The following is a 15980-nucleotide window of genomic DNA, read 5'->3' as shown; positions in this document are numbered from 1 at the left end:
GATGATATTACTGTGACCAGAGGAGGATATAGGAACTTGTCTGGGGCAGTTGCTGGCCTTTTCCTGTCTCAGTAGCATCAAGCTCCTGGGGAAACTACAAGCCACTTCCTGCAACTCAAGAAAAGCAACCCTTGTGAGGTTTCCAGGTGCCAAGTTCCTCCCTACAGGAGTCATTTTAGATACGAAGCCTAGTGGTGTGTTCTTTTAACCCTATTTCTCAGATTAGGGAATTGAGGTTAGGTAACTTGCTCAAGGTCATGCAGAAAATGTGGGCGGGAGGAGCAGAGCAGGACTTTCATCCTTCTCAGGTGCTTCTTGGGTGTGGACTTCAAGGCTAGTGCCACTTTACCACCACAGCCAAGGCGGAGGAGTCTGAAAGTGGCCTGTGCCGGGTCTATATAGCAGGGGCAACCCACTGGTGGAGGTAGAAGTAGGCTCTGTTGCTTGGGGGCGAGGGCACCTTTCTCTGTTGAGGACTGGGATAGCCGTGACCACTGAGATCAGTCTACCTAAGTTCTACTGAAGGCTTCCACACCATATCCATCTCTTATCTACTTTGCACTGACTTCTCACCTATCATGTGTTCCACCTAGAATTCACGGCTATCTCCACCTCATCTGCCAGGCTCCCCAAAGGCCCCGGCCTACAGGGATGCTTATTCTGTCAAGTGTTCCTCAGCTCTGAACAAAGAGCTTGCCACTCCCATCCCCCTTCCCTAGCTTCCAGGCAGGAAGCTGCCTTTCCTAGCATAGCTGGGAGTACACTGGCCCTGTCCATTTGGGTTCCTACTCTTAGCCCATGGTTATGGCAGAAGGGGTCAGGGTCAAGGCCAGTGACTTTACTTCAGCTATATAGCTGCCAGCCTCGAATTGCCTCTCATCTGTGCCTGGCAAGGGACTTCCAGGTATAGGTATTCCATTAGAATACCTGCTGATGCTCAGGGGCAGGGAGCAAGGCACCAAGATGTTCCCTGGCTTTAGGGACCCATTCCTGCACAATAGCTGTGTCCTCCCTACCACCTCAGCTGTTCATAACCTTAAGGGAGCACAGGGTCAGTGTCTCCATGCCTCAGCCCTGAGCACCTACCTGTCCTTTCCCTGCACTTTACAGGGTGGGTTGGCTACGCCACAGCAGACAGGCCAAGAAGCTCTACAATTAGCCCTTCTCAGCGATGGGCAGAGGCACCCTGGAAACACTATCCAGTGCCAGCCCTCTATCCTGCCAGTTCACCGAGGGCCTTGTGGACAAACCCCTTCAGCTGATGGCAGGACCCCAGTTGCTGTATAAAGCCAGGAAGCAGCACAAATCCCTTTTGGTTCCAAGCTGGGCCTCCTAAAGGAGCTCTCACTAGGGGCTGCTGAGCTTTCCGATTGCCCAGCCAACTGCAGTGAATTCAGGTGGAGGGGAGGTTGGTCTCTAAGGAGGCTCAGTCAACAATGCCCCACCAACTACAAAGGGATGGACAGGAAAAGTGCAACAGGATCCGGTTTATTCTCCTTGGCAAGGTGGTCCTGAGAGTGGCTGGTGCCACCCTGTTCCGGGCAGAGGGAGGGCCCGAGGGCCATTTAAGGCCAATGGCGGGAGAAGCAGGGGGGCCTATAGCCCCTGGAATGCGGTGAAGCCAGGCCGAAGCCCAGAGGCAGCTGTGGTAGGCCAGGGCAGGGCGCCCTTGCCATAGGGGGTGGAAGGCACCGGACTGTGACCTGACCATGGCTCCAAGGCCATGGACCAGGGCACATAGGCACCCCAGGAAGTGGGGCACAGGGTCACATGACATAGAACATGAAACAGGCACATGGCTCACAAGCAAGCACATGGGTAAGTGAGCACGTCTTCACAGGCCAAAGAGACACCCAGCCACGGCCAGGCTGGACACAGATACAATAGTAGTGTTACACATAGACCACATGGGAGTACAGTACTAAGGAACACATGACAGTCACTATGACACACCAGGCCACAGAACTTGAGGGACAAAGGAAGGGGCCTTTTGGCACTACTGCACTGGAATCGTCAAGAGTAGGTGGCCTGGAGGAGCTGGGACGCCCCATTGCACCCTCCAGGGTTAGTCCGTCTTCCACACTTTATTGAGCAGCTTCACCACTTCATCATAGATGACGAATACGATGGCCACGTCCAGGCAGACTCGGCCCAGCCGGGGAACGGTGCCCTTGTAGAATCTGGGTAGAGCAGAGAGCCTAAGGTGAGCAACGGAGGAAGACCCCACCTAGGGCAGGCAAGAGGGCCTGGAACGGGGACGACAGCTCTGCTTTTATCCTACTCACGCCTTGGGCCCCTCATTCTTCAGGATCTGCACTCCACAGTCCAGGGTGTTCCGGTATTTGTGTGCCTCCAGGCCCTGCAGGACGCAGCAAGCCATTGCTTAGCCACTAGCTTCTGACTAGGGCTCCTGTCCCCACTCTCCCAGCCTCCATCCATACCTGCATCCTGGTCTTGATCACATCCAAGGGTGTGTTCCCAAAGACACTGGCTGCACCTGCGACAGCTCCAAAGACCCCGGTGATCAGTGGGTTCATAGGCTTGTTGGGGTTGTCTCCTGGATGGAGTACAGTTGCAGTCAGAATACTGGGAGGATTAAGTCAGAGGGGAGTTTTTAAGTCTAGGAAAAATCTGGGGTAGCACCAGATGCCTGCCTCCCCCTCCAGCATCAAGCCAGCCTTCAGGGTTTGGAATGTGTCTCTGGGCCACAGATTTACCTTGGTACCAGTTGCGTAGGGAGGTCATGACGAAGAATCGGATGGCTTGGTTTGAGCCCTGCTTCAGTACAGTAGCTGTGAGGCCTTGGTATGTCCCCTTTAGCCCTTGGGGCAGGCAGACATGGGTCAAGCTGGGGCCTTCCAGGCCCCTCCTGTAGTCAAGAGGGAGCCACTCAAGTAGAGGCTCTCCCACTTGGCAGAGGTCTTGATTCTCCAAGCTTACCTTGTTCCCGAACAATCTCTCTAACCCCATGGAAAAATCCTCGGTACTTTGGATTGGAGGAAGTCTGGTCATGGATGAATTTCACCTAAAAGGAAGGAAGCAATGGCCCTGATTCCTGGCCACATCTGGACTTTAGTTAGCAGATCCAGGACCCCCGAGGTCACGCCAAAGCTGGGAATTCCCAGCTCTTCTGCATGAAACCTTCCCTGAGGCTGTTCTTGAGTTCCACTACACATAGGCCTCAAGACCTCCGGGGGTTCCCCTGGCTGAAGGTCCTCCGGGATCACATTTGCTAATTCCTAGACTTTGAATAGTTATGCTAGGTTTCCTATCAATAGAAGTAGCTTTAAAGACATTGCTTATGCTTTTGTTGTGGATGGTCAGCCTCCACGTGAAACCCTTTCTGTCTCCCATTCACCATGAACCTGGTGTGTATATATGGGACCGTCCCCACCTTGACATGGCCCTTAAAACCTGGGACACCCTGGCTGTCCCTAAAAGACTCAATCCCTCACCTTCACGGTCTCCATGGGGCACACGACTACCACTGCCTCTGCCACGCCGGCACCCAGACCGCACAGCAGTCCTCTCCTGCTGTCCAGTCTACCTTGGGCATCCCGCATGTGGTTGCTGAGGAACTCGAACATCCCAAACCTAAAGAAGAAGTCATGTGAGGGGGCCGCTCTGGCCACTCCCTCCTGGTCGTTCCTGCAGAGCCGAGTCTCACCTGACAGCCGCCTTGGGGATGGAGCCGTAGAGCAAGGAGCTGAGGCCGCGGTACAGGCCCAGGACGCCATGGCTGCGGACAGTTTGCCGCACGCAGTCCCCTACGGGAGGCGCGGTCAGGACCCTAGCTCCTCTGCCCCGCAGTGTCGCCCTCGCCGCCCCCGGCAGCCCCCTCCTTACCAATGCCCCGGTACCGCGGTGGGTTCGCGCGTTCATCTAGCTGTAGTTGAGTCTTCACGTATTCGGTCGGGAAGGTGATGCAGATTTCGATGCCTCCAGCCAGGCCGCCTGTGGGGATCAAACATCCGTGGCTAGGGATACCCTTGCCTAGTGGACCCAGCCGCCGCCGCCGCCGCCGCGGCCGCCGCGCAGCCCCTCCCCCGCCCGGACTTTGCCCGCGTCGCTGCCGGCGTCCGAACGATGCCCACGCCCCCACCCCGTGGTCTCCTCCTGGAGAGCCCGAGAGACTCCGGGGGAGAGCTGGCGCGTGGGCTAGGGGCCCGGGTCGCACCCCAGACACCTCCGCCCCTCCGGAAGTTGGGCGGGGCCTGGGTGTCCCCGGCCCACCCGGAAGCGCGGTCGGACAGGCTCTGAGTTGGGGTTCCGAATGACCCACCTGCTAGGATCGCCTTCCCGGGGTGCGTCAGTTTGGCTTTCCCGGACCCGGGAGCGGCAGCCGTCAGAGCGCGGGGTGCGCGAGGCGCAGCCATGGCGGGCAGGAGGAGGGGCGCCCGGCGTCGACCTCGGGTCCGAGCCTCCGGCGCGGGGCACTCGGAAAGCAACGGGGCCGGAGGCTACAGAGACCGCGACCAATTCTGGTCCCGGAGGCGGGGTGGTCACGTCAGCTCCCCGGCTCCGCCCCGCGTGGCCTGAGCTGAGCCCCGCCCACGCCACGCCCCGTGCCAGCCGGGAAACTGAGGCTTGGGCGGGATGCACCGAGGCACGCGTCGGGGCGGAGAGCTGAGATCAACCAATGGCCGGTGCTGGGTTCCGGGGAGATGGAGAACACCGCCGGAGGCGTGGTCTCGGGACAGCAACTCTTTGCCAAAGCGGGTAGCAGTGGGTCAAGGTGCAGTTTCTATTAACTCTTGAAGTGGAGACACGTGCGTCTGGAGCGCGCCTTGGTGTTAAGGTGGGTCTCGAGTGACCGGATTCTCTGAGATCCTGGAGGCGGTGGGGGCACATCCTTCTCTGTTCGTGAGTTCAGCCTTCTGGACACATTGTAATCACAGAGCTTCTGCAGCCTACCGGGCAATGATCACTCTGCCCTTCCCGGATACGTCCGGAAACAAAATTCTAGGCAGGTTCCCCGGACAAATGCTGGTTTCCCTTCTTCTCAGTTTCTAGCGAATCTTTGAAGGGCCTATTAAGTTGGCCTTTGTCCCTCCTACCCACACAATCACCAGGCAAAGCTGCTTTGCTCTGATAAACACGTTTTAATATTTATGGTCGGCAGGAGGCTCAAAGTCTTGAGAAGTCTTTGTTGCCATTCATATCCTCAAAGCCGCCTGGAGGGGGCAGCCCTAGCCGGCTTGGGGTGAAGCTCCCAGGAGTCTTTGCAGACCATAACCTTTGCTTGCCAAGGCCTAGGGGTCCACCTCCTTGCGGTCTGAAGAAAGCAGTCGCTTTGGGTGGTCAGTGACATCCTCAGGCTCTGGGTTGGCTATCATTGGGCTTTAGCAAAAACAAAACAATGTCCAGACATTGCACCTCCCAGTTGGAGTCCTTTGTGACTCCCGGAAATGGTTAAGTGGGTTGAGGGTTGGGTGTGGACACAGTACCCAGTATAAACAAAAGCACTCAGAGAAGGCTCCACGCAGACAGGAGCTAGAGTATTACTAGGGGAAGCCTACTGGCTGGTGGGCAGCAGAGGAGAGCCTACAGCTAGCCTGGCTTCTGGCCTGTAAGGGGAGGAGCTCATAGCCAGCACAGATCCTGCCACCTGGTTTGTTTGGGGATGGATTCTCATTCTGGATGCCATTGAGTGGTCAAGGGCAGAAGGAACTCAGTTCCACTCATCAGAACATGAGGCATCGGCCCAGCTGATGTCTGATGGCAAGGAGTATGGGGGTGTCTATTGGGGGGCAGTGGGAGGCTGGCCAGGCTGGAGGTGAAGTTGGACCCCCAAACTGGACTCTTAGTCCAGTCTGGTGAGGGCCAGCTGGCATACTGTCCTCTCTCACCAGTGTTAGCACTCATTATACCCAATGTACTCAGGACCCAACAGCCTCTGAGGGGCTTGTTCCATGCAATCCCGGGTGGGCTTCCAATGCCAAGCCCTTTCTAGCACACATCAGAAGAACTTCCCTCCCACAGCAGCAGTCCACACCTGGGCATGGAGGCAAGAAGAATGCTGGCTGCACGTGTTTCTAGACACACTGATTGCCACACCTGGTCCTCACTGGGGTCTTTCCCATCTCTACCCATCCAGCTGTCGCCAGTGCAGGCTGCCGTGGATTTGCCTTTGTCCCTCTCTACTCCGAGGCACCACCTGACAAACACTAGCATCCACCAGGCAAGAGCACAGCCCTCATGCTCTCGACATGCTCCTCTTGTTCGCTCAGTCTCCTGCAGGCACTGAGTCTGTCTGTCTATGAGAGATGAGAGCACATGGTCTGGAGCTCTAGCTAAGCATGGAGAGAGGGGCATGAAGGCAGCCTCCAGGAGAACCGAAGCTGAGGACCTGCATCTCTGAATTCTGGGTCGGGCCCTGAGTTCCCTCATGCTTTACTCATGGGTCTCACTGTCAAGAGAGATTCAGGCAACACTCCTTCATTATATCAGCTTCTGCGTATGACTACTCACAGGTTAACGCATTTTAGGCAAAGAGAGAAGCTGATCTACAGGGAGGGCTGTTCCCCCAGGGAGCTGCTGTCTGTGTTCATAGATAATTAAGGACCCTTGTAAACCTAACCAGTTCGTGTGTCCTGGCAGCTCATGCAGTGTGGCCCAGGTGTCCGTGCTGTGTGGATGGGACTCTTGGCTATAACAGGGAGATTACCCTTCACTGGCCTCTTTGTGGGCCCTTGATGAGAGCAGGCAGCTTCTGGAGGAGCTCAGGCAGCTGCCAGCCATAGCCTACGAAGGCACTCAGGGCTGCTGCCCTAGTTCAGGATACTGTTTATTTTCTAGTCTACCCCAACCAGGATAGCTTCCGTGCCTGAGAATCATAAAAGCCTCAGGATATCGCCTTGGGACCCACATGGCTTGAAGTGGCCTTGGTACCCAGCAGTGGGTTAGAAAGTGCTCCTGAGAGATGGAGTTTCCATAGCATTAGAAACAACAGGCCAGGTCAGGCTACGTGGTCCCTAGAGTAGAACTCGGAGACTCAGGAAGAACTTTACAATCATGTATTGTCATCTTGTCACCTCAGTGAGCTAAGTAAAGTCACCCAGCCCCCAACTGTTGAAAGGAGTCATTCATTTATTTGTGTGGTAACATTCCTACCAAGGGTTTGGCAGAAGGGCTTCACTCCACTGGGGTCACTAACCTGTGCACCTCAGGCTCCACTGAGGAATGCAGGAATACAGCCTGGCTGCACAGAGCCCAATGGGCTGTGCTGAAGGTTTCCCTGGATAGCAGTACCTCACTGCCATTGATAAAGCCCGGGGCTGGCTGGCCCGCCTGTCTTACACATTGGTGGTGTGCAATGGTGAAGTTCCCGAGGGGTCTAAGCAGAAATGCTGCAAGTGACTCATGCCCAGCCTCTCAGGGATAGAGTGGAGCAATACTGGGCAAAAAGCTCTTGAGCCTAAAGGGAAGAGGCCACTCCTACAGGTAAGGAGGGTTGGGAAACAATCAGGCCTTGTCTAAAAGTAGCCCACTTACCAAGAACTGGCCCAGGCTGGAGTCACCATTGGTCATTCGTTGTGCTGATGGAGGCCAAGGGAACCACTGTGGCTGGTGCTTTTCTGGGGCATTGTCTCATCACATAGATGAACTAGGATCCAGCTAAATCCACAGAATTGTCTCCTGGCTAGCTTGTACACCAGGCAGCAAACCATAGCATGCCAAGTTCCCAAGGCACTCTGCTCACTTCCCTTCAAGAGTCATGCGGCAACTCCTTGGCCAGCTTGGGACTGTATGACTGCAGCACTCTGCATGTGGGGTAGCATTCCTTGTCTGCATGCAGATAGCGGTTCCACAGCAAGGCCACACAGCTCGGGGCCTGCAGGCCGTTCTGTAGCAGAGCAGCACTAACTCTGCCTAGAGCTCTCCTTACTGTAGATCAAGTATTCCTAAAAAGGAGATCCTACCTCCAGGGCTCCGAAGGATCAAATGTGATCTGTGACCCTGCCATATTGCCCAAATGTGGCACATATGGGTGGGCACTCAGAAGACAATGAGTCCAGCCTAAGTCCAGATACCTTGATACACAAGAAAGGTGCGAAGGTTGCTGTGGGCATCATGGAAAAAAAAAATACTGGTCCAGATCCTAACCCAGCATGGACCAGCCATCAGTGTGGCTGGTGCTTGAGAAACAGGGATCTACTTTCTCTCCACTTCCCTCAAAACTTTCTGACCGAGAGCCAGGCATGATGGTACAATACAAGAGGCTCATAAGTTTCAGGTGATGTAGAAAGACATCTGAAGAAATCCCTAGATTCTATTTCTGTACTTAGAAAAGTGAGTCCCTCCCCATCCCTCTGTGTGTGTGTGTGTGTGTGTGTGTGTGCATGTTCAGGCATGACACCCAGAGCCCTGTGCATGTTAGCATTCTACCACTAGCTCCACTCGCATGCTCACAGCCTCTTCTATGAACTCCCACCAGGAGAGAAGCATGTGCCTGTAGCTAGTGTTGCAAAGCAAGCTGCAAGTTTGCCACACTGATGGCTCTCCCACTGGGCCATCAGTAGGTATTAACTACTGCCCCTTTTGGAAAGAAAGGAAACTGAGAAGTTACTTGATCCTGGTCACACAGCCCAAAGTACCACTGTGACCTGTGCTATCTAGGAGCAACTAGTGAGGTTAGTGAAGTCTACTGTCACAGGCTACCACAGAGCTCTGGAGCAATTTTCAATTTTCATGATTACCTGACTGGGCTCTCTCTGGCTGGCTTGGTTTAAAATTGAGTCTCATGTGAGTCTCTGTCCTTTTCCTTTCATGGGCTTTGACCAAATAGAGACATTCTCTGAGGATGAAGCCATAGTCTAGTGGCTCTCAACCTTTCTGACGTTGTGTGTGACCCTTAACACAGTTCCTTATACTGTGCTGACCCCCAACCATGAAATTATTCTCCTTGCTACTCCATAACTGTGATTTTGCTACTGTTAAGAATCTTAATGTGAATATGTTTTTCACTGGTCTTAGGTGACCATTGAAGGGTCGTTTGAGTCCCCAAAGGGTTCGTGATTTACAGGTTGAGAACCACTTCTGTAAAGAAAAGGGCCCGTTTCCAGATCTCCAGTGCTTTGGACCAAGTGTAGCTACCCAAGGTGGCTTCTTAGAAGACTCAGAGTACAACGGTGCCCTTGCCCTTGGTGAATCCTGGTCCTGCTGCCTGGAGCTGGCTCTGGGCTGAGATCCCTACATTCTCCCTTTCTCAACACCATCCTGCCCTGAGCCCTCTCAAGGCAGTTTTGTATGGTTCGCCTTGCCACCTCTTGTCAGACCACTACTGGGACCTGGTGATCCTCACCCATGACTGTTGCTCCATTGCCTGGCCCAAGTCCTTCCTTCAGTGGTGGGTGTGGCAGGGCCCTGTCCTTTACTGGCCTCTTGTTTAGATTATCTTCTCTAATACTTACAGTGGTTAGGCTTACTGCACTCCAGCCCTCAAGACTGTCGTTGTCGACCATTTTTTATCTTACCACTGCCATCTGCAAACACTTTTCACTGTGCTTCCCTGATTGGGCATTGTAACATGACCGCCTACTTTCTTCAGGACTCCAGTGCAGGGTCCTCTAATAGGGAAGCTAATTCTTGAGAAGAGGGGCTCTTGGGCACCACTCCTGGCCACTATCTCCTACACATCCCAAGTCATGAAAGAAAGACCAAAAATACTCTTATGTGGATTATGCCACTTTCTACTGGTGGCTTTGCCCTGCCTCTGGCTGGAGGAGGCAGGTTCCCAGGAGCCCTTCTGGTGGCTTTGCCCTGCCTCTGGTTGGAGGAGGCAGGTCCCCAGCAGCCCTTCTGCAGCTCGCTGATCATTGCTTATGACAGGAATCAGGGTAACACTGAGTGCCGGTTAACTGAGCTAGGGTACAGCTGAGCTTCTCCACATCCCACAGCAGGCAGCACTGAGCCACCTCCCAGCTTTACCCCTCACAAAGGGCCACGTTCACAAACACTGAGGGACAACCAAAACCAGCCTGCTTTGAAGGGTAATCTGATCCTGACCTCGAGACTCGTGGGTTTTCTGGGTCGGAGCTACAGTGCATGTTCTCTGAGAGTGAAGTGTCCGTGCTGTGTGCGTGGCAGTCACTGCCTGTGTACCCGGGGAAGATACTTAGGAAAGCCCAGGGACAACAACGGAGAGTCAGACTCTCGGTCAAGTTTGCCAGCTGCTGGGGCTCTCGAGAGAGAGCAAGCATGATCTGACCATGGTAGCTGGCTTGTGCAACTTCACTTTGCCCCACTGGGACAGGCTCAGGCCAGACAGAGCTGGCGATGCCTTCAGGGTCTTGGCAGTCCCCCAGGCTGCCCAACCTGACTAGCAGATTCTGGGATTCAGGTCTGTGGCACCTCTCGTTGGCAGGAACATCTTTTAGGATCGATGTTAGCCTAGGTCTTTAATTCCTCTCAACCGGAAGTGAAGTAGGTGACAGGAAGTGAGTTTTGTCACACTGGTTAGATTGAGTTACAGCCACCTACATTCTGGAGAAGATGCCTTAAACTCTGCCTTTTGGGGCTGAAAAGGTGGCTCAGTGGTTAAGAGTGCCAGCTGCTCTTGCTGAGGACCCAGGTTCGGTTCCCAGAACCCACACGGTGCTCACGACCCTCTGTAACTCTGACGCTCTCGTCATGCCTCTGGGAGCACTGCATGGATGTTGTGTACAGACATGAAACAAAACACTTATACACATGAGATACATCTTTTTAAGAAAAAAAAGATTTATCTTTTTGGGGGGCTGGAGAGAGGGCTTTGTGGTTAAGAGCTCTCGTTGTTCTGGCAGAGGACCTGGTTCGATTCCTACCCCCTACATGGCTCACAGCCATCTGTAATTCCAGTTCCAGGGAATCCAGCTTCTGACTTCCTAGGGCACCAGGAATGCATGTGGCACAGACATTCATGTGTAACTGAAACACACACGCACACACACACACACACACACACACACACACACACACATATATATATAATACATCTTTTTAGTCTATCCTTTCTCCCTCCCCCCTTTTGTTCTACTGGGCATCAACGCTAAGATCGCATGCATGATAAGCAGGTACCCCACCTCTGAGCTACATCCACAGCCTTCTCTTTCCCTTGAGCTATGGAGCCCAAGCTGGCCTCAAAACTTATGTGGACTCTTGAACTCCTGCTCCCCCTGCCTCTACCTCCCAAGTGCTGGGATGGTAGGTATGCACCACTCACCAGCTCACACTTTCTAAGCATTGAGACAAGTTTTTATAAAATTATTCAGGCTGGTGTTGAACTTACTGTACAGCTGAACCTGCTTGAATCTTCTAAGCTTCTGTCTTAGCCTTTAGGGCAGCAAGGATGACTGGACTGTGTCACCAGGCCTGGCATAAGAGCCTTTCAATCTGAATAAATTTAATGGGGCCGCATATCCCTCCCAGTTCTCAGCCTGTGTTGCCAGTGCCCCCACCACCTTTGTCGCTGGCAAGGAGCTCAGAGCCAGGTCAGACAATGTCTGCGTCTGCCTGCAGAGTGCTGGGATTATATGTGTGTCCAGTATCAAACCAGGACTTCATGCCTGTGAGGCCAACGCTGTACCATCCAAATGCCATCCCTACCCACTCACCCAGCCTGTTTGTCTTGAGCAGTGTGGTAGAGTCATAATGTGTGAACTTCACTGAAGAATCAGAACATAGTAGTGGCTAATTCGAATCTCCTGTAAGCAATCTCTCGGCAAAGCAGGACAGCTAATCTTGTCATCTCCTTATGTATAAAGGTTGCCCACTTAGAGATGACTGACATCATTGGAGACCTGATATCAGCCTGCCTTACTAACTTGCCAGAAAAGACCAATAATATCAATTTCTACTAATTATACCACAAATATCATCCCTTAACTTAGAATCAGAGTGATAACAGATGCTGTGGAGCCCATGCTGTTGGAGTCTACCAGTATGACACTAAGGCCACCAGGGCCAGTGGTTGTTCACTGTGAGGCTCTGTACTGTCCTGGAAGTCTGGGCTTCTTACCTGGAAGGGCTGGGCACACCTTTCACAACTAGGTGCTGTTGGCACCAATGTGGGAACACAGAGGAGGCCAGGAAGTCAAAGTCAGAAATACAGTTCTATGGCAGTGTGGTGACCTCATATGCCCCTCCTAACAGCAGTCTTCTGCTGTCAGCCAACCAGGAGCTCCGCTGAGGTGTCCTGACGTGGGATGCTTTTCCCTGACCTGGTTCTCAGAGACTGGATGGTGTGTTTTCTTGTGTCCTCAGGAAGCAAGTATGTTCCCAGTCACTCAGAACACCTGCAATGCAAGATGATCCTTTCATTCCGGTGACACCCGCCTCCTCTCCAGGGCGTCTCAGCCTGAGTGCTCCCATGTGACTGTGGCTGTACCTTCCCCACCTGCTCGGCACTGGGTTCCAGGGAGACAGACTCTAGTTACCCCCAGGCTGTGACTGAAGCTGGTGTCAGACTTCTCCCAGTGGCCCTTGCACAGAGACCTTCCTTATCCCCCAGACAAGGTCTTCAATGGCCTGTACTCTGAGAACTCTGCCTTCCTTACCACGGAAGCCATTTGACACCATGCCCCAATGCTGCCATACAGAAGCCCCGTCTCGGCCACCTACTCTGCCTGCACTTGGCTCCGTCAGAGCACCTCCGCTCCAGCTCGGATTGGCACCTGCTCCCTGCTAAGCACCTACTCTGATTTCAAGAAGCTCAGCTCATGCTGTCTGACCCTTGACCCTCTTGGGTGTTCTTAGTCCTGTGCAGAGCCACTTCTGTGCCTGACCTACTCTGGGGCCTGGAGAGAGAGAGAGAGAGAGAGAGAGAGAGAGAGAGAGAGAGAGAGAGAGAGAGAGAGAGAGCGCCTCAGCAGAGTACTGCTGGGTTTCTGAGAATCATGAGCACGAACCTGGGTGAGTTGCAGTCCTCCTTTCTGGTAACTCCTTTCTATTTCTCTCCTCAAACCTCTAACTCCACATGGGGAGCATATAGCTTGCTGTTTCCTATGGAAGTGAGAACACTCAGAAGACCCCTCCCACCATTCTGGGACGGCTCGCTCACGGCACTCTGGATCACTAATTTCTGGTCTTGCTTCCATAATAGGTTCCCGGCCATCTCTTACCAACCTGCAAGTGCATTAGGCTTAAGGAAATGCCGTTCTTTCCCGAGAAACAAGCACAACACAGTGATCTTATTTGCTCTAGCCTCATGTTACCCAGAGGCTGCCACTGCTCCACCTTTCTTTTCTGTTCCAACCCGAGACTTTACTTCCAGAAGGTGATGTGGTATTCAGGACGCTACGGTCTCAAGCTTCTCCAGTCATTTTCCAGTTCTATTTCTCACTCCGGGACATTGAGCTGTCAGGCCCGTTCACTCCCTCTATGAGCACCAGTCTGTACGTCATAGGCTGACATGTATCTGTCTCTCTGAACTGATACCCCAGCCTTTCACGTAGAGCTATGTAGCACCTAGCAGAGCGCAGACATGTGCACCAGGAGCCCTGCCTCCCCTGAGGAGGCTGTCTTCCCACTGTTCCCATATATCAGCTTCGTTACCCCAAGGGGCTCAAGTTGGTTCCCTTCTCAGACTAAAAGAATCAGTCATCCCTGTCAGCTCTTCCACCAGGATGCATCCTGAGGGGGAAGCACTTCCCCTTCTCCCCAACCACTGTTCTAGGAGTTGTGCTTGTCACTGTGGCCCTCATCTGGAGCACAGCAGGGGACTCTTCTGAGAACTCCACCTCACTGCAGAAGAAAGCTCGTTAGTCCCAATGCAGACCTGGGTTCAGCATCTACTTCATCCCCACCTCCTCCAATCCCTCCTTCCCCATTCAGCCACCAAAGAGCTAGTGCCAAAACAAAACTGGACAGCAGAGATGTCCATGGAATAGAGTGTCGGTCAGCAACCTTTTAATAGCCACAGCAGTGATTGTGGCGGTCAAACCACCTTATGTAGTGAGCTGAAGACCAGAGCCAAGTGTGGCCTCAACACTCTGAGGGCTCTATGCACTCAGGTTCCGGGGGGCGCTCTTCTTATCTTGATCAGGATTCTCACTAGAAGAAACACAAGAGAAGGAAGGTTTCAGAGTCTTGTTCGCCTGCCTGCTCCCCCTTATACTAACAGCATGCCGGGCCCCTGATGAAGTTTATGGTTCCTGTAGTAAGGCCTGCCCACAGTGGGTCTGGCAGCTGACTCCATGTGGCTGGCTCACCTCGATCATTGCTGCAAATTCACAAGTCCAGTCTGGGTTTCTACTGCGTCTCACAGGACCCAGGGTTTATAGTAGAGCCTGCCTACATGGCAGCTACTGGCCACTCCTAGAAGCAGACATACTTGTTTTGTTACCTAATCTGCTAAAATCACCTGAACATTTCAATTCAGTGCAAAGCAGTTGGACACCAAATATTCCTTGGGCCACCTGGGGTTTTGCTTTGTTTCATTTTTCTTTTGCCTTTTTGAAACAGGGCTTCTCTGTGCAGCCCTGGCTACTGTTCTAGCACTCACTCAAACAGATTTTTTTTTTTTTGGTTCTTTTTTTTTTTTCGGAGCTGGGGACCGAACCCAGGGCCTTGCGCTTCCTAGGTAAGCGCTCTACCACTGAGCTAAATCCCCAGCCCCGCTAGCACTCACTCTGTAGACCAGGATGATCTTGATCTCACAGAGATCCCCGCCCTGCCTCTTCAAGTGTTTCTCAAATAAAAGTATTGATGGAGACAGGAGCCAGTGTATGGATAGGGGCTTCACAGACAGGGAAACAGCTAACACACAGGAAATGCACGCAGTCTCCTGCACGAGCGTTCCTGACTCGGGGTCCAACACCAAAAGTGCCTTCTTTTTTTTTTCTTTTTTCTTTTTTTTTCTTTATTAACTTGAGTATTTCTTATTTACATTTCGAATGTTATTCCCTTTCCCGGTTTCCTGGCCATCATCCCCCTAACCCCTCCCCGTCCCCTTCTATATGGGCTTCTGCTCCCCATCCTCCCCCCATTACCGCCCTCCCCCCAACAATCACGTTCACTGGGGGGGGGGGTTCAGTCTTAGCAGGACCAAGGGCTTCCCCTTCCACTGGTGCTCTTACTAGGCTATTCATCGCTACCTATGAGGTTGGAGCCCAGGGTCAGTCCATGTATAGTCCGAAAGTGCCTTCTGATCTTGAGAGGGGAGACAGTGCCACTGTGTGAGTGTGGGGAACAGGCTAGCTCCTTGGCCAGAAGCAGGGTTGGCTTGGCTGGGCCTGGCAAGGCTGCCCCCAGGTGGTAGGACAGGTTTTGGCAGTGTGCTGTCTCAGAGGGAGGACATAGCTTGTGCGTAGGCACAAAAAAAGAGAAAGGTTCTTAGAAGTTTCACTTGCACGTGTGGGTGTAGGAAGATGGGAAAGAAAAAGGCAAGAGAATAAAGAGTATTTGTTTCCAGTTGTTCTGGTGAGAGGCCAGGTCTAGGCAGCGATAACAAACTTGTCTCTGCCACTTGAACTCAGGTGCCAATTAGGGAAAGAGAAAGCAGAGAGAGGGGATTTTGTTCATGTGGCCACGCTGGGAATGGGGCCAGCTAGGGCACGGATGGGAGGCTTAGGTGGGAGCAGGCTAGGGGCATACATAAGTGTTTATCAGTTGTTGACCACCAGACAGATTCTATTTCCTTGTGAGTACTGGTGATTTGAACCCAGGACTTCATGCTTGTGTAGCGTGCTCTTATCCACTGAACCACTTTCCTGGCTCCCCTTGAGCCGCGTTTTGATTGAGCCCCACGCCCTGTGTTCTCTGTATGGATATCAGTCTTCTCTGAGACACAAACCTGGCAAACACTTCCTGTCCCCGTGCAGTATTTTCTTCTTGTGTAGTGTAGAAGCCATGGGGCTCCCTCTGTCCATCATTGGTTGTATTTTTGGAGAAACTAGTGTCCTGTTTAGAAAGCCCTTGCCTGTGCCTGAATCTCAATATAATTTCTGCTCCTGGGGTTGGGGATTTAGCTTAGTGGTAGAGCGCTTGCCTAGCAAACGCAA

The 15980-nt window shown here is 53.0% G+C and overlaps 1 protein-coding gene and 1 long non-coding RNA gene across 2 annotated transcripts; one reads left to right on the top strand and one right to left on the bottom strand.

Moving 5' to 3' along the window:
- Nucleotides 1–1472: 1472 nt before the first annotated feature.
- Nucleotides 1473–4490, bottom strand: Slc25a1 (solute carrier family 25 member 1). Its single transcript, NM_017307.3, has 9 exons — nucleotides 4283–4490; nucleotides 3847–3954; nucleotides 3668–3767; nucleotides 3456–3594; nucleotides 2941–3025; nucleotides 2718–2822; nucleotides 2442–2557; nucleotides 2286–2359; nucleotides 1473–2180 (listed from the first exon to the last, which is right to left on the bottom strand). The coding sequence occupies exons 1-9, from the start codon at nucleotides 4374–4376 to the stop codon at nucleotides 2066–2068; spliced, it is 936 nt and encodes a 311-aa protein (NP_059003.1). The 5' UTR covers nucleotides 4377–4490; the 3' UTR covers nucleotides 1473–2065.
- Nucleotides 4491–4657: 167 nt separating this feature from the next.
- LOC102555762 (uncharacterized) lies at nucleotides 4658–7068 on the top strand. The gene is made up of 2 exons (XR_358439.5): nucleotides 4658–4798; nucleotides 6098–7068. It is a non-coding gene; the product is annotated as an uncharacterized LOC102555762 (long non-coding RNA).
- Nucleotides 7069–15980: the final 8912 nt, after the last annotated feature.

The sequence above is a fragment of the Rattus norvegicus genome, chromosome 11 (assembly GCF_036323735.1).
Source record: "Rattus norvegicus strain BN/NHsdMcwi chromosome 11, GRCr8, whole genome shotgun sequence".
Lineage (NCBI taxonomy): Eukaryota > Metazoa > Chordata > Mammalia > Rodentia > Muridae > Rattus > Rattus norvegicus.
The sequence above is the reverse complement of the archived record's forward strand: the minus strand, read 5'-3'. Positions and strand labels throughout refer to the sequence as shown.